Source organism: Heliangelus exortis, chromosome 9, assembly GCF_036169615.1.
Source record: "Heliangelus exortis chromosome 9, bHelExo1.hap1, whole genome shotgun sequence".
Taxonomy (NCBI): domain Eukaryota; kingdom Metazoa; phylum Chordata; class Aves; order Apodiformes; family Trochilidae; genus Heliangelus; species Heliangelus exortis.
Genome location: NC_092430.1, coordinates 14,281,699 through 14,299,117, shown reverse-complemented (window position 1 = coordinate 14,299,117; position 17,419 = coordinate 14,281,699). Strand labels below are relative to the sequence as shown.

The following is a 17,419-nucleotide window of genomic DNA, read 5'->3' as shown; positions in this document are numbered from 1 at the left end:
TTATTTTGAGCAGATGGGTTTACATCCTGATGAACCTATTTTAAGAATATTTAACTAAGAATGGCTGTAATAGCCTGATCTTATTACATTTATGTCTTGAACTTCAAAATGTTTTGTATTATAATATCCTAATTTTTCCAGTTTTTAATTTAACTTTAGTAATTTTAAAATAACCTTTCAAGACTGTCATGACTAACTGCATTTTATGAGATTGTGCATGCATGTTTAGGAGTATAATTATGAAAAAATAAAAATAGGGTATGAGGGTCCCCTTGAAGATTCAGAAATAGTAAATACTTACCTAAAAGTGGTTTCTGTAGCAAGCATTTTAGTGATGTATCCTATTAAAATAATGCTAATTCAGGACACATGGGATCCTGAGATTTTGACCACTAAAATTACATTTAAGTAAGCGTCCAAAGAGCTCTGAGGTCCATACAGTTTTCCTTAAGACACATTTCCTAGTCTTGAAGGGTTAATTTTTGCATTTGCATGTACTGGAATTATGACTGAAATTATTTTTTTATGTGAATTATACTGGAATTATCTTTTATGTGAACATCCTGCTGCAGATGGAACTTCTCATCAATGCTAAATGTCAAATGCTAATTGAAGAATCTTACTTGCTTTAAAATGCATGTAAAGTTAATTTTAGTATGTGGAGTTAAACTTCCAGTTTGTGATTTGCTTTCTTGCAGAGGATAAACACTTTGTTAGTAGCCATGATTGTTTTTCTTTGTAGGTTTCTGACAAAGAAAAAGTTGATCAACTTCAAGAGGAACTTCTACGCACTCAGGTAACTTTTCTGATATTCTAAGTGACAATTTATGTACAGCTTATTCAGATTTACTAGTCAAAAGCATGCTTGGAATGTAAGATATTTGGTAAAAATGCAGAACTTTATTTAATCTTTTCATTGATCAATAGAGTTGACTGTTAGCACAGGCCAAAGGTTGGTCCAGGCTGTTCTTTCTCTGACAGTGACTGGCAGAATGCAAGAGGGGAGAGTAAGAGTAAGGCAGATACCTTCCTTGCCTTCAATGTTGTGTATTCCTGAAAGGTAAACAGCTCAAATATGTTACATAAATACAGTGGTGATATTCCAGTTTCTAACTTGTTATACGTTCTAAATTTACTCCTTGCATTCTACAGTTGTCTTTAATAACTTAGTCGGTACTAAATAGATCTGTGGTGTCATATATATGTATTAGTGGCACATTTGTTGCAGAAAGGAAATGAGTTTACTTATTGAGTTCCATTTTAATCCCTTAATCTCTGAAACTTCATTTCTAGTAAAGTGAAGAAGCTTTTAAATACATTTGTTAAGCAAACAGCAGAGGTCCAAGAGGAAAAATAGATACCACATGGCATAGTAAGGGTAAGACATTCAGATTATAGTACAGTGGCATTCAGGAGACCCAAAGTATCTTTTTTTGTTCCATTGAGAAAACTAATTGCAGTTACAATGCTAGATTTGTATGTAAGATATCTTAATCAGAATCTGTTTTGTGAAGGTCTAAGCAGTTCTTTTAATTAAAGCTGTTTCTTTGCTTGGACTATTCAGCATGAGAACTGCTAGGGGCAGATGAAAATCCTCTCTTTGGGATTTAAGAGAATATCTAATCCTTTTAAGAAAGAGAAGAGGATGGTGCTGTTCAGAGTGATGTCCTCTTAAAAAAAAATCAAAGTGAAAATTTGAATAATAATGACAGCTGTTGGTAAGATTTTTAATATACATTTCTAAAAGCTATTGCTTCACAAAATCCAGGCCACTTTCAGTTTCTGAATGTCTTACATATGGTTCAGTTGTTGTAATTTAATATAATCTGAAAGAAGATGAGCTTTTGCAAGTGAAATCCAGTTTTCAGTATTTCTTCACGTTACTTTTGTTAAAGAAAAGCCTGCTTCATTAACTGGCAGAAAATGAAAAGATCTGTAGAATAGCTTTACGATCACCGCTTTTCCAAGCGGGCCTTTAAAATGTGCATGACCTAACTTAAGAGGACATAGAAGTTCAATAATAGAGATTTGTAAAGTCCATTTCTTTTAATATAAGTTTTTACATATAGCAAATATATGCATGTTATTGTGTTTCCTGTACAGAAAACTTGTACTTGAACCTGACAATGTTAAAAGAGTAGTATCTAATATCTTTGAGGGATGCAAGTATATACAAGCATATCTTATTTAAGAACAAAGTCACAAACATAAAATCATTTTCATCTTCTCTGAAATTTGGTAATGAATTCAGTAGGTAATTTGCTCAACAAGGAGCATTTCCAGCCCTTCTGAGGGGGTATGTTTTACAAAGGAATATTTCATCCTTTAGGAAGTCCTTACAGAGCAGGAACCATGATTCCTCAGCTAATATGATTTACAGTTCTTATTTAGACAGCAACATGTTTTCCTCCCAGGTGTTTTGTCTTAGAACATGCTTAAAGGCCAAATACAGTCCCACATCACAGAAAACAGATTTCGGACTGGGTTTCAAAACTGTATTCATGTCTCATCATCAAAGCGCTATCGTAACCTCCCCTTAACAGGACTGAGCTGGTACAGTTGTTTCATTAACTGTGTATACTGTAGAAAGGGTCTGAACTAGGCTTGCAAATTCACATGTAAGCCCATTGTTCTTTTTGATAAAACGGACAGTTCCCACTGACACTATTTTCTGTCTTACTGCACATGTAGCTCCTTTGAAAGTAATGCTTGTTTGAGATGCTTAGAGACTGATTTAGATACCACCGAGTCTGAATATTGTGGTCTAAGTAAAACTTCTGAAGCAAAGGCATTGTGTTGGTAATAATCTGCCTTCATTGCTTTGTATTTTTAATAAATTGTAGTGATCACAAAGGTGTCTATATTTTCTAGACATGCTTGAAGATTAATGTATTTTCATGTATTTTACTTATGTGAATGTACCACATTTTAGTCACAAAAGTGTATTTGTATACCACTCTTTTGTAGCTGAAATACCAAAGAATGCTTGAGCGATTGGAGAAGGAAAACAAAGAATTAAGAAAATTGGTACTGCAAAGGGATGACAAGGGAATTCATCAGAGGAAGTTAAAGGTACTTCAGTGTTACAGATCATCATAGAAATAGAATTATGCCACATTTTCCAGGATGCTATTCAAAATTATATTTGTTAATTTGTATATGAGCTTTTAACATTTGTTATAAGATACCTATTTTTGGCACTCTAAGGCCTTTATACATCTTTTTGTGTTTGTTTTGTTTACTTCATAACTTTGGAAATGGCTTAAGTTCAAAAGCACAAAGGGGTTACCAGGTCTAACTTAATAATTTACCTAGGTGGGAAATGTGGCTTGGTTGTTTTGATGTAGCTTCACTATATGCTAATAAATATGCTTCCAACTCTTCTTTCACACACAGTTAGATACCTTTGTGCTTTTTTTGTCAGTCTTATTGAGTTAGTAGGAATATAGTTACAGAGTCAGGGAACATCATTTAGTGTCCCTGTATAAATCCAGAGAGACTGACTTAAGTCTGCTTTTGCTTTTGCCAACACTCCTGAATGTTGTAAAATCAAAGGTTGTCTGTCTCTCTTTGCATCTCTTGCTGACCAGGATTAGTCTTTCTCTTTTCTCTTGGTACTGGAAGATAGGGAGTTCTTGTTTGTATAGAATGATGTTGCTAGCTCTGTACCATTGTTAATACTTGCTGTTAATCAAGGTGAAGAAGTCTGGATGTTTAATGTAAGAAACTCAATGCAGATTCTTAATTTGGAGACTGTGAAGTCTGGGTGGTGTTCTGTTACATTGTACGTGAGAGCTCTAATTTTGGCTCCTTCAGCAAGATGCATCTGCAACTATAGAATTTTATCCATAGGAGGCAAGGGATGACTTAACTTGGTATTGTACTTCATAAAATAAGATCTGAGCTGCTGTAAAGACTGTTAGGGTTTCACACTGTCATGAGAGGCTAAAAACATAAGTTTACAGAATATACAGAAAAAGTACTCTGAAACCTAGTCTCTGTTAATTGGCTGTGAATTCTCTCTACTTTTTTTTGTAGAAGTCTTTGATTGATATGTATTCTGAAGTACTTGACATCCTATCTGATTATGATGCCAATTACAACACTCAAGATCACCTACCTCGAGTAAGTAGATAAAACATTCAATGTTTTTTGCTGAAACACCAGTTTTATAATTTCATAGAACGTTTAATTATATTCTAGAATAATGCAGCACTAGTGTTAAGCTTATTACATATTGCCCATTTTAAATGCAGATGAACTTTGAGAATAACCAGTGTAACTATGTCAAGTCTGTCTTATCTCATAGACAAAACCCAGTCTAGATCCAGATATTTTGGATCAGCCTTTCATTCTAAACAGGTTTGGTCAGCATTGTAGAATGACTGTGTTTCCCAGTGAGTACTGGTCAGTACCAGTGGAAGCCAGTAACATGGGGAAATGACAGCAAACAACTTGAGAATTCAGCCTTCTCCAGGTAAAAGCAGCAAATACCAGATGAGTAGTCGACAGTGTTTTGACAGCTGGGAGGGTTTTGTTCAAGGAGACAACAGCTGCCTGCCACTAGAACAGGAAGCACTTCCTCTCTGCATGAGGTGGCTTGGCAGGCTAGGCCCATGGGGTGCTTGGTGGCCTGTGGTGTCTTAAGCACAAGTCATTTTTTTGCATTACTCCAAGTTAGTGTTTCTTCAAGGATTCTGAATTTAAATCAGTGCATTTGCTGTCTTTTTAGTCAGCTTTTGTATAGGCTTCCAAAATGTACTGCTGAAAGCCAACAGATATTTACACTTTTACTTAAGGTGGTGGTGGTTGGAGATCAAAGTGCAGGAAAAACCAGTGTGCTGGAAATGATTGCCCAAGCCCGGATATTCCCTCGAGGGTCTGGGGAGATGATGACACGTTCCCCTGTTAAGGTAAGAAACATCCCAGTCTCTGATTCAAGATTTGCCCTATTTTTCTTCCCCTGATCGTGCCATTAATTATACCATACATGAACTATGGTCTATGGAGAAGTGAGTTGTCACAGTCAATGACAACTTCTGCAAGCCTTATATGATCCAAACATACTATCAGAGTAGTAGTAGTTCCTACTATAAGTACTCCTGTGCTAAATAAGCATTACACATAGCTGTTTATCTGCAGCAGGAAGTGTACACATGCTACTTGCTTCTCATGTTTCTCTGATTAGATTTGCTTTTTCATATAAGGCTTCTACCATTTAGGTAACGCTTAGTGAAGGTCCTCACCATGTGGCTTTATTCAAAGACAGCTCTCGGGAGTTTGATCTGACTAAGGAGGAGGATGTAAGTATGAAGAAGTGACTGGAAGTTAATGTGACTTTCATTAATTATCTGAAAAAATGTGTGTCTTTGAGCTATTAGCTCCTGCTTAATTAGTGAAATATGTTTAGTGGGGCAAGACATAATATGAGTTATTAAATTATCTTTCAGTGTGGTCTGTGGCTGGGGCTTAAGTGGATAAAATGTAGGAGGTACTCTTGTGCCAAGACTTTTTTTAAGAGTATCCAGGGGCCCGCAGATAATCTGTCATTAAGAGCCCCATTTACCACACTTAACTGTTCAGCATGCATTTGAAATAGTATTTGTAAAAAGAGATCTTAATCCCTGGATGAACTTCTTTGCTTACGTTGGTGATTTTTCTTTTGTGATGATTGGAAACATCTTTATGTCTGATACTTTTTCTCAAAACAGCTTGCGGCCTTGAGAAATGAAATAGAAATCAGAATGAGGAACAGTGTGAAGGAAGGGTGTACTGTTAGTACTGAGGTAAGACTTGTCAAATATGTAGCAGTAAATATCTGTACATCTCTAACTTTTGTAAGCATTGTTCAAATAGGAGACTGAATCCAGTTTGTGTATACTTAAATTTTTGCACTGTACGAAGTGCATTTGAACTGTTAAAATCTGTTATGCGTATAAACTTTGGCTTCCTATTTTTAAAATTAGACTGTTGCTGGTATAAAGCATATGTGTGTAAATAGGCATCTATGTAACTTATGTGTGTTTGTGTATGTATTAGCATACAAAGTAGGTGTGTGTATAAAACTTGAATTCCGATTTTACATCACAGACCATCTCCTTAAGTGTGAAGGGTCCTGGATTGCAGAGAATGGTATTGGTTGATTTACCTGGAGTCATTAGTGTAAGTATGCAATAAATGAAAAAAAAAAAAATATGTTATTAGTGAGAACTTTAGGTGTTGTTTTTTCTGTTTTACATCTTTGTTTCTTTTTTTCTTTGAAATTTATATCTCCATATACGTATTAAAGACTGTGACATCAGGTATGGCTCCAGATACGAAGGAAACTATCTTTAGCATCAGCAAGGCCTACATGCAGAATCCCAATGCCATCATTCTTTGTATTCAAGGTAATGAGTCTAGATGGTTATCCATCTGATGGGATTTTTTTAAATAAATTGTGGTTCTTCTGTTAATCTTGGGACTCTATTGACTATATTTTGTTTCCATTTGTGGTAATTTGTATAGTGTAGAAAACAGAATGATTTGGAATGTCTCCTTATACCTGTGGTATCTGCATAAAAAAGCAACATTTTGAAAAGAGGGTTTTTTTAAAAAAAAAAAGTGGTGGCAATAAAATTCAAGATTTCTTCAAAAGTATTTTTGAAGGCAAGAAACAACAACAGAGTTTAATATTCTGAGCAAGCTGCTACTTGCTTAAATTTTTTATACAACTACAACAAAAATTGAATGTAAGTGTAATTTTACTGGTTTTAAGTTGTAACATGAAACTTGCTTGATACCTGCTATATCTTCAGTACCTCATGCTAGATTAAATAGTCCCTAAAAATATCTTTGATTTTGTTTATTTCAGATGGATCAGTGGATGCAGAACGCAGTATTGTGACAGACTTAGTTAGCCAAATGGATCCCCAAGGGAAACGGACAATTTTTGTGTTGACTAAAGTGGATCTTGCTGAGAAAAATGTGGCTAGCCCAAACAGAGTGAGTGGAAACAATTTTTCTTATTTTATGATGTCTGAAGTCACACATGGAAAAATACTTGAGATGGTGTCAGAAATATTGGACCTCATTTACCTCTTCTAGATGGTTTTGAGTGCTTATTTCTGTTTTTAGTATGATTTTTTTGGATAGTGGTTGTTTTCACTCTCCCTCAATCTTTGTTTTAGTGATCAGTTGCATGACTTTGGTCACAGCTTAGGTTAAGCTTACTATGATACTTGTTCCTTTCATGTGTGTGGCCTAAGTTCCAGTTCTTGAGAAGGCATTAGGATATTCTGGCATAGGCTTTTTCACTTTATTTTGTGTTTTGCTATGTTATGTCTCGTTTGGTTTATGCCTTTATTTTTTTCTTTTATGAGTAGAACTCACAGCCCCATGACAAACTGCCTCTTACAGTAGTCTTTTGATCCTTTATTTTTGTAGATCCAGCAAATAATTGAAGGCAAACTCTTCCCAATGAAAGCTTTGGGTTATTTTGCAGTCGTTACCGGTAAAGGTAAGGAGACCTCTATCTCTCTGTGTTTTCTCATTGATAGCAGAGAAAACTGTCTAAATGGAACTGTTGCAGCACTCTTTTCTTTCTCCAGGAAACAGCAGTGAAAGCATTGAATCCATTAAAGAATACGAAGAGGAGTTTTTTCAAAATTCAAAGTTGTTAAAGTATGTTGTTGTTTATTACTTTCACTAAAATGAGCCCGTGCTGGTAAATGCTAGCATCTGTTTTTCTCGTTGAGCTTAAAAAAAAAAGGATTGCTTTGTGGGAACAGTATTTTAGATTTAATCAGTTAAAGTATCTTGTTGATGTGACCAAGCTAGTCTTATTTCCTAATGCTTGCTGTAAGTCAGTGAAAAGAGGAAGATAGATATCTTCAGGCAGCAACTGATTCCACTGCAGTTTGAGGCTCTCTTCAGATGTTTCTCTCTTCTTATTGGCTCTAAAAGAACTCTGTTCCTAACCTATGTGTAGGCACTCGATATAGCTTTAAGCTGAATCCAGCTTAAAGATATGAGTTTTAGTGCTTCTAAGTAACTTCTGTCCTGGTGTAACAATAATGTTGTGTTCAAAGAGTTAGCTTGTGTGTTAGGCTGAAGTTCATTGAGCAGAATTTTAATTACATGGCCTTGGATTTTCTCAGTAAATTAACTTGCATGGTCCCTGGGACTGCAGTAATTGTACTGGAATCTCTAAAAAAAATTATTTGTTGTTGTTTTGGTTTGGTTTTTTTCTTTCTGTGTTGATTATCTACTTCGGAGGAATAGCCTGAAATTTGGGTTAGGTGCACATTAACATGTTATTCTGTACTATAAAAGGCAAAGCTTTATTCTTGTGAGGAGAAAATGTGAGCCAGAGAGCATAATTATGCATACAAGAATTTCCTCCATTTGTCTTTCTGTACAGGACATCTATGCTGAAAGCACACCAGGTAACAACAAAGAACCTGAGTCTTGCTGTGTCGGATTGCTTTTGGAAAATGGTGAGAGAGTCTGTGGAGCAGCAAGCAGATGCTTTTAAAGGTAAACAACTTCAAAAACCAAGTGAAATTGCACCTTGCTGTTCAACAGTTCTTCTACATATGTATAGTACTGTTTTGTCAGCATGCTTGGGCAGTTGTGGTTTTTGTTTTGTATGGTCACCTTTTATCATGAATTGGTAATTGCCCCTGCTAATCTTTACAAAAGCACATTAAAAAAATAATTCATGGTGTGAAGGACACACATGATCTAAAAGCCAAAGGAGTAAGTATGAAGAAAAAAAATTTTTTTTTTTTTGTGGGCAAAACAGTTCTTCCACTGGATTTGGATGTTGTTTAAAATTCCTTCCTTTATAAAAATACTGCCTGATCAGCCAAGGCAGGACTGGCTAATACAGAGCTGGAAGCTGAAGGTTTGTTTTTATATGCATGAATACTGCAATTTTAAGAATATGTGAGCACAGACAGCAAAAAACTTTCTTCATTTGCAGAGCCACTTAACGGTCTTAGAGAACTTATCATAAGCAAGATTTCCTGTAGCTTTAGGAGCTGCTAAACCTTTAAGATTATGATGTGGAGATGGAAAATTTAAAAAAATGAAGGCCTTGTTTCTGATTTTTTTGCAGCCACACGTTTCAATCTTGAGACTGAATGGAAGAACAATTACCCCCGGTTGCGAGAGCTTGACAGGGTAAATTACACTTCTGCTTTAATTTATGTGCTATTAAGTGTTGAAGATTATGGACTAAAATTTATGCCATTTAATCTATCTTGCAGAGATTTCTTATAGTTACCAGAAAGTACTAACAATTTAAAATGTGAGGTCAGTAAATTATCATAGATGAAGGAAATACTGAGCTCTCTGTTTTATGAAATAGTGTGCTTCAAAATTGTGATACTTCTATGTTCAACAAGTCCTTCACTCTTCATATTAGCTGACCTAACTTGGCATAGGCCAGAGTTTGTTTTCAACAAAGAGTTAACATTCCCTGATTTTTCAGATGGAGTAGCAAAACTACCGTGGTCCCATTCATTAATTCTTTTATAGAGCTCCTGAATCAAATGCCATGCCTGTCCTGAGGCTTTTAAGAGATGAGTGGGAAGATGTATGGTAAACCAGGGTAGCTTATGACAAGCACGTGCATTGTTCATGACCTGAAGGTATCATTTTAGGCTCAAAAACCATATGAAAAAGGTTTTGGTTTTTATATGTAAATGGAAACATGATTAACCCATACTTAATCTTATTTCATATTTTGCCTTTTGCATAGAATGAACTGTTTGAAAAAGCAAAGAATGAGATTCTTGATGAAGTCATAAGTTTGACTCAGGTCACACCAAAGCACTGGTATGGTAATACTTCTCTTTTTTCTTTTTTTTTTTTTTTTTTAAATCCCACATAGGAAACTGTAGCATGTTCCAACAAATAGAATACTAAGAAAGAAAATTCACGTTCTTTTTTAGGAGTGTAGACTTTTTCAGTCAAATCATTTTGATGCTTTACAGTCTGCCCCCTTGTCATTTCCCCACCTGTGATGCGTATGCACTGTATAGTTATGCTGGAATTAATGAAGACTGCAAGGAACTGTTGTGCAGTGCAGTGGCAGCCATAAGAGTTGTACAGGACAACCTCTGAAGCTGTCTTTGCTGCTGAAAACATTGTGGATTTGTGTCCTTGGTTCCAAGCAGAATTTGGTTGAAGTTGTATCCTGATGTCTTCAGGAGTGTTTTCTGTAGTCTTGTTTTCTCAGTGTTATTAACAAATTGAATGCATACCTGCTAGGCACTTTTGTATTGAAAGCCATCATATGTGTTATAACTTCCATTTTAGGGAGGAGATTCTTCAGAAAACTTTATGGGAAAGGGTATCTACGCATGTCATTGAGAATATCTACCTTCCAGCAGCACAGACTATGAACTCAGGGACATTTAACACCACTGTGGACATCAAACTGAAGCAGTGGACTGACAAGCAACTGCCTAATAAAGCAGTAGAGGTGAGAATTTAGTTATTTTTTAAAAGTTTTAAAATTTAAAAATAGATTTGCAAAACCTGTTGAATAAAAGCATAGCTCCAAAAACATAAGGTAATGGTTTGAAGGGTTGACTGCAGTTCTTCTAATCAGTTTACATGGCAGAAAAGCCTAGCAAGACCTGGATGCTAAAAAGCTTATCCAGCAGAAACATTGTGTTTTTCTCTGCTGGTGAATTTTGCCTATTAAAGATGAAGAAAAAACCCTCCTTTTAAAAGGTAAAATGAACCCTTCAAGCTAGGTGTATTTTAATTTAATAGATTTATGCAAGTTTAACAGAATTCCGCTTGCTGCAACATAGCTAAGCAAAGTTTATTTTGACTTTATTAGTGAATGGATAAGGCAGCAAAGGAGAATCCAGTGTCTTATATTTGTATGTTTTTTTCAAAAAGTATGCAGATTTTCATACTTGTCAAAATGTTTGCTTACCAGCTGATGCGTGGTGTAACAATCCATTTCAGTAGGCATTGTTTGCTAACTTTCTAGGTGGCATGGGAGACTTTGCAAGAAGAATTTTCCCGTTTCATGACAGAACAAAAAGGAAAAGAACACGATGATATATTTGATAAATTGAAACAAGCTGTCAAAGAAGAAAGTATTAAACGACATAAATGGAATGAGAGAGCAGAGGATAGCCTGGTATAATGTAGTGGGGTTTTTTGCATTGTTGCTAATTGCTGTAGAAATAATTTTACAGAAGTGGCATATTCAGTACTTACTGCATTCTTTCAATGTAATTGTAAAATGACGCATGCATCCATCTCTCCTTTTTAATCTAAGGCTTTAATTCAGTGTTTCTCAACTTTTTTTTGTTACCTTTTTTTAATTTAATGCCCTAAACAACTAATAAAACGGTTTAGTTGGTTCAGGAAGAAGTCCTTAAACCACTGGCTCTTGTGAGAATTGTTGAGCATCAGCTTGTTTTTTCTGTTAAGTCTAGCCACATATAATAGCAGCATTTCATTGCCATCTTTATATATTATTTGATCTGGAAGGGTTTCATATTGTTTGCTGTATTTTTTACATTATTTATGCTAGACTACAGAAGAGAGTCAATTGAAGGCACAAGAAAATATTTTCGGTGCTTTGAAAAGGTGCCAAATACATGCTGGGTTTGTAGGCATCAGAAAACAAAGATAATGTCAGAAATCTTTTTTTACTAAACGCTGAATAAATGATTTATGGCATGCTGAAACAGTGTTCTGTATTGCAGCGAGTCATCCAGCATAACGCCTTAGAAGATCGGTCAATATCTGATAAACAGCAGTGGGATGCAGCTATTCATTTTATGGAAGAGACACTCCAAAGTCGTCTCAAAGACAGTAAGTTATGTGATATGTTGCATTTTTTTGTGCTTTTTAACATGGGCTAATTTTCAGACTTGTTGACTTCACTGCAGTGCAAGTTTTTGTATCAAAACTGAGACAGTGGTGACAGTTTAAAGTGGTACCAATATTGATAGAAATGTTTAGCAAAATACAGCCTCAAAAACTAGTGTTCTTGCTCTTGCAATGAAACAACTGAAATACAAGTAGCAGAGACCTGTAGAGTCAGAAAATGGTATGAAAACATGTAGAAGAATAGAAGAAATTCAGAGAAAGGAGTTGGTCCCTTTGTTGTTACCGAGGGTAATTAATTTTGGTGCAAGTTGCAACAAGGTGAGATTTGTTTCTAAATACCTGACTTGGAAGCTGGATGACTGTTTCAGTGGAGGGATGTTAGGGGTTTTTATATACTACCTTGAGGTAAGTACAGGTTGGCAAACACTCTTAAATTTTAGTGAAAGACATCTGATTTGACTCAATATGGGTGATTATGTACCTAATTTTAGAACTAGAAATTCAGTTGGTTATGTTTTGTGTGATACTTAATATCAACGTTCCTTTTTTAGCTGAATCTGTTATTGAAGATATGGTGGGTCCAGACTGGAAAAAAAGGTGGTTATACTGGATAGGCCGCACCAAAGAACAGGTAGGGGAAAAAAAAATTTACTATCTTTCAAACTGTTTTTTTACTCAGTAGATTTTTGAAAATACTAACTTTCTTCAAACTATTCAGATGACTTTGAAAAAGTGGTTTTAAATATATATAGCTTCTACTATTCATTGCTTTAAATGTTACACCACAGAGAATTCCATTTACTTGTCTTGAATTGGAGATATGTAGCAGTTTGTAAACTTTTTTCAGTTCTTCAGCTGAATTACATCTTTATTATGCCATTGACCTGAATATTAAAATTCTTTCAGTAGAAACAATTGATGGAAACTGGGCTATTCTATTCTCTTTTAAACTTTCTGAGCATGCCCTTCAAGTAGAAGTCATGTGAAATTTCCTGTTGTGCTCCATTTCAATTAAATTAGTATGAGATAGCATTATCATAGCATTCTAGTTACAGTTGTATTTTCTGATTGAGCATTTTCACCATAACCACTTTTCTCATTTGCTCATAGTTTTTGGAAATTTCTTTTGAATTTAAATAGCACCATCTGTTCAATGCCCAGAGATGATGGGCTTTTTATGTTACTTTTTCTAGATATTTCTCAAACTGAATCATACTTTAAAGAAGTAAGTAGAGTCTAAGAGAATACAGTAGAAAGTAATTATTTCAGTGGAAGGAGTTTTACAGTCAACTGTATGCAGCCAGGTATGGGAGAAAGGCAGTGACTTCAGCCTATCTTACTTGAATTTAATGAGCAACAACTTAAAGGTATGAATCCATGGAGAGTTCTTGATAGCTGTGTTAATGTGAACCCTGCTACTAGTAGATGTTCATGGAGGGCAAAGGAAGCAAACACCTATGATTTTTATTTTCCCTAACTTCCTCTTCTGTATTTCTTTGCATAATGAAAAGAAAAAAATGACAATGAATTATCAATTTTTAAATATTTTTGGTTTTGCACAAGTAACTTTTTGAGTCACAAATAGTGTCAAATTTCCCTTCTGGCTTAAGCAGGTAGACTGTTCATTGAGGAACTGCTGGTGATCTCCATGTCTATTGTAGTTAATTCTAACTAATAATTCTTATCCTAGAATATTCGGAATGAAACAAAAAATGAACTTGAGAAATTAATTAAATGCAATGAAGATCATGCAGCTTATTTGGCAAATGATGAAGTGACAACTGTCAGAAAGAATCTTGAAGCAAGAGGAATAACTGTGGACCCATGTCTGGTAAGATGCAGAATTGTAACTAAGCACATGGAATCCCACTGTGGACATCTGCATGTTCTTGGTAGATAGCATACAAAAAACTCTATCTAAATACTGAGTTTGTAATTCATATGTTTCCAAAAGATTTTCTGAATTACTCTTTGCACACAAGTAGCACACTTCTGATGGCTGTTGAGAGAATGCAGTGTACAGTGCTTTGGAATAAGTCAGTTTAGACTGAAATTGGAGTCTGCTGAGCAGATTTTCTTACCTGCATTGTAACAAAGCTTGTTTGAAATTACTGTTTATATATGATACCGTGGAATCAAAGCCCTTGTGGGCAAGGCGCAATAAAGAGTTATTGTGCCTTCCTCATCTTTTGATATGGTTTTACGTGCAGTTTTAGTTTCTTAAGTACATTGAAGAGAGGGAAATTTTTTAAAAACACTTGGAAAAAGGTAGGAATTTTAGAGTGCCCTGTGGGAATGTATTATACATTTAAAATGCTCTGGAAGGTGATTTATGTCATTGCAGTGTATGGCTCTCAAACCATAATTAGGCCTTTTATCTAATTAAATATAAGATTTTAAATAAATTATAATTCAGACATTAATAAGTAATAGATGTAGATTTCCTTTAGCAGTGATTTATTTTCTGCAGTAACTTTGGCTGCTTTTTCAGTGTTAATACATGTACTTATTCAAGGTAGAGGAATTTAAATATGCTCGCTGCCTCGTTTCTATACAACACTTACTGTACCTTTTCCTAAAGGTCAGAGTGGTGATCCACATCTTCTAGCTAAGAAACTGATAGTTCATTTTACAGGTTTTTTTTTCCTAAGAGCTTTATCTATGAACATATTTTTATGAACTGGAACATAAATTAAGCCTTATCAAGAAAAGTTACAAATGTGTTTTTACATAAGACCCAGTAAATATTTCTCTGCTCTAATCTGGTTTAACTAATAAATTTATGAGTATTTTCAGGTTAATGTGAAGATTGCATCATGCCAAGTAGAACAGTTTGTTCTGTATTGTGGTATATAGCTTAAATTTTAAATTTTGGCTGCAGACAAGGGTTTTCAGCATTCAGTTATGTTACAGGCATGGAAGAGTAAATTTTTTAATGGACAGTCATCTGTAATGTTTACAAAATGTAACTAACACATTAATTGTATCCTAGTTGCACATGAATTGCTGACAAATATTTAAACATCTACTATGTCACAGCAATAGTGTAACTTGGAGTTTTTATTTTTAAATTAAATGCAGTCATCAATGCATGATAGTGAGGTTGTGTATTTATTTAGTAACATTTAAGTACTGTTTTCCTAGATTAAAGACACATGGCACCAAATTTATAGAAGATATTTCCTGAAGACTGCTTTGAACCACTGTAATCTGTGTCGAAGAGGCTTCTATTATTATCAGAGGCATTTTGTGGACTCAGAGGTAATAGAAGAACGGAAGTGTTTTTCTTAATATTACCATTTTAGTTGAAAAACAGCTACAAATACTTTAACCTAACCTTTCTTTTAGGTCCCTTATCTTCAGGTAGCTGTTGATTTTACATGCATCATAAAAAATTTGTTTAATTGATAAAATGCTCTTCTGGTGGTAGTTTTATAAAATGACCACTAGGTATCAGTCATCACCTAAACATTTACTTAGCAATGTGTATTGAAAATACGCTGTTAAAAACAATATTGTATAACTATTGCTGGCTTGTTGATATCCATTTGTCCCACTTTCCCAATGATACCTCTTTCTTTACCTCACTAATATGAGAAATATAGAAAACATTTAGGAAATGGGGTTTTATGGGCTAAGTTTGTTAAGTGAGTGTTTAGAGTTATGCTTGGAACGATGTGATCAAAAGAAAAACATACAAAGAAACTATGGAGCTTATAATGACTTCTAAATGACTTTCCAGTTATGAAAACCCAAGCTTGTGCAACAACGAAGTTGCACAAAGGGAAGGGTATACGGTTTTCTTACCATTATATTTTGAATTCAAGATAAATTATTAGAAAAGGAAAGTTCCTTGCTTTCTGTTGAAGTTTTACTTTTCTTTTTAACAAGAAACAATGATCCTCATATAGCCAGAAATCTTTACTACTGTAGAAATACTTTTGCCTCTAAGAGATAAGAAAATCTTAGATTCTTTCCTAGAGCAGAGAGGTGTCTTTCCAGGACACTGAACTCCTATTCCTGTAACAGTTTTTCTGAGGTATCCTAATGTGAATTTATTGCTCCCTCATGCCATCCTTGGAGATGTAGACACTGTCTTTCCTGATGTTGACAAATACAGCCCTTGGCCCTCCACACTGCATTTGTCAGACAGAGACTCACAACTTGGAGCTCAGCTGTTGTTCATAGCAAACACATTAAAAGACAAGTGTGGTGTTTCAGTGAGCATTAGGTTATGCTCAGTAGTCTGCACGTAGTACATGCTAATTGTTTTTCCATGATACCCTTGATACAGCTCTTTCTGTTGAAAATAGTAAATGTATAGGTGATGCAGTGTATTAAACAGTTATTGAAGTGCTGTTCCCTTGTCACTTATGACAGTTACTCTGTGGAATATTTATGCAAGATCAGGGGATGTTTGTAGATTTCACAGTTGCCACCAGAATGTCAAGAGATTGTTTTAAGTGTAGGATGTTCACTCAACACCAGAGGTCTGACACTACAACTTCCCTCATTTCAGCTTGAATGTAATGATATTGTCCTCTTCTGGCGAATACAGCGAATGCTGGCAATTACAGCAAATACCCTGAGGCAGCAGCTTACCAACACTGAAGGTAAGGCTCATGTAAAATACTGAGGTATATGAAATAAAAAATAGTTCAGACATTTTCTGATGATCCTCTTGCTATGTGTTTCTTTCACCCCTTAGTAAGGCTTCTCAATTTTTGTGTCCAGTTTAGGTAATTAAAAGAGGTAAATAGAATTTCACCTTTTGTTTGCATTAAAGGATTTGACTTTCCATTTATGCTAAATAATTCAGCATTCCCCATTTTAAAATATTTTCAGCTTACATGATGCAAGTTGTCAATATCTTTTTCCAAGCAGAAAGAATTGTAGTGACTATATGCATTTTTCTCAGCTCAGTCTGGCTGTAGACTGAATTTTAAAATGCTTTATATTTTAAAAACAAAGCATTAAAAACCCCAATTTTCAGATTTTTTTAAAGCCATGCAAAATGTGCCATGTAGTATCTAGGCAAGGTTATACAGCAGTAGCTTCCTTATAAAGCATCACTTACGTGGCAATCGACTCGCACCACGGTACAGTTACTAATAAAGACCTTTGAACCGTGAAGTCGTTTTCAATCTGCGGCTTGAAGAAGGTGCAAGTAAAAGGTTTAAACCTCATAATGTGATGCAAATTACTTTCTATGTAGAGGAAATTTCCCCAAAATGTAGAAAGCTAGGTCTTGGCTCTTCAAAACACCTACCTGATTGGCAGCTGCTGGGCTGAAAGTTGGGAGTTGCTCCTTCCAAATATGAAGGTCAAAGGTATGAGTGTAAAAGATGCTTTAGCAATCTTTTGATTCCTCTTAGCCTTGTATATATGTCAACACCCTTTTGTGTATCCTCAGTCATTCAGTACCACACTCCACTGACATCGTTAACTTATCTTTTTATCTTTTACCTTTAATTGACTTGGTCTGATTTGTCTGATGAGAGTGGTATTGATAGCGTAAGTATAACTGTTAAAAATTTGTTAAACGCTCAGTCTCAAAGAAGAAATTGCTGAA

General features: G+C 35.1%; 1 protein-coding gene across 9 annotated transcripts in view; it reads left to right on the top strand.

Moving 5' to 3' along the window:
- Positions 1 to 17,419, top strand: part of OPA1 (OPA1 mitochondrial dynamin like GTPase) — a 50,477-nt gene that overhangs the window by 15,318 nt on the left and 17,740 nt on the right. For all 9 annotated transcript variants that reach the window (XM_071752267.1, XM_071752270.1, XM_071752269.1 and 6 more), the window contains 21 exons: positions 743 to 796; positions 2,968 to 3,072; positions 4,039 to 4,125; positions 4,800 to 4,913; positions 5,223 to 5,303; positions 5,712 to 5,786; positions 6,091 to 6,162; positions 6,290 to 6,389; positions 6,854 to 6,984; positions 7,426 to 7,498; positions 7,590 to 7,662; positions 8,402 to 8,517; positions 9,101 to 9,165; positions 9,746 to 9,822; positions 10,306 to 10,471; positions 10,994 to 11,146; positions 11,721 to 11,829; positions 12,399 to 12,478; positions 13,538 to 13,678; positions 14,992 to 15,108; positions 16,367 to 16,460. In XM_071752267.1, the coding sequence (XP_071608368.1) occupies positions 743 to 796; positions 2,968 to 3,072; positions 4,039 to 4,125; positions 4,800 to 4,913; positions 5,223 to 5,303; positions 5,712 to 5,786; positions 6,091 to 6,162; positions 6,290 to 6,389; positions 6,854 to 6,984; positions 7,426 to 7,498; positions 7,590 to 7,662; positions 8,402 to 8,517; positions 9,101 to 9,165; positions 9,746 to 9,822; positions 10,306 to 10,471; positions 10,994 to 11,146; positions 11,721 to 11,829; positions 12,399 to 12,478; positions 13,538 to 13,678; positions 14,992 to 15,108; positions 16,367 to 16,460 (2,083 nt within the window). The remainder of the gene's footprint in view (positions 1 to 742; positions 797 to 2,967; positions 3,073 to 4,038; positions 4,126 to 4,799; positions 4,914 to 5,222; positions 5,304 to 5,711; positions 5,787 to 6,090; positions 6,163 to 6,289; positions 6,390 to 6,853; positions 6,985 to 7,425; positions 7,499 to 7,589; positions 7,663 to 8,401; positions 8,518 to 9,100; positions 9,166 to 9,745; positions 9,823 to 10,305; positions 10,472 to 10,993; positions 11,147 to 11,720; positions 11,830 to 12,398; positions 12,479 to 13,537; positions 13,679 to 14,991; positions 15,109 to 16,366; positions 16,461 to 17,419) is intronic.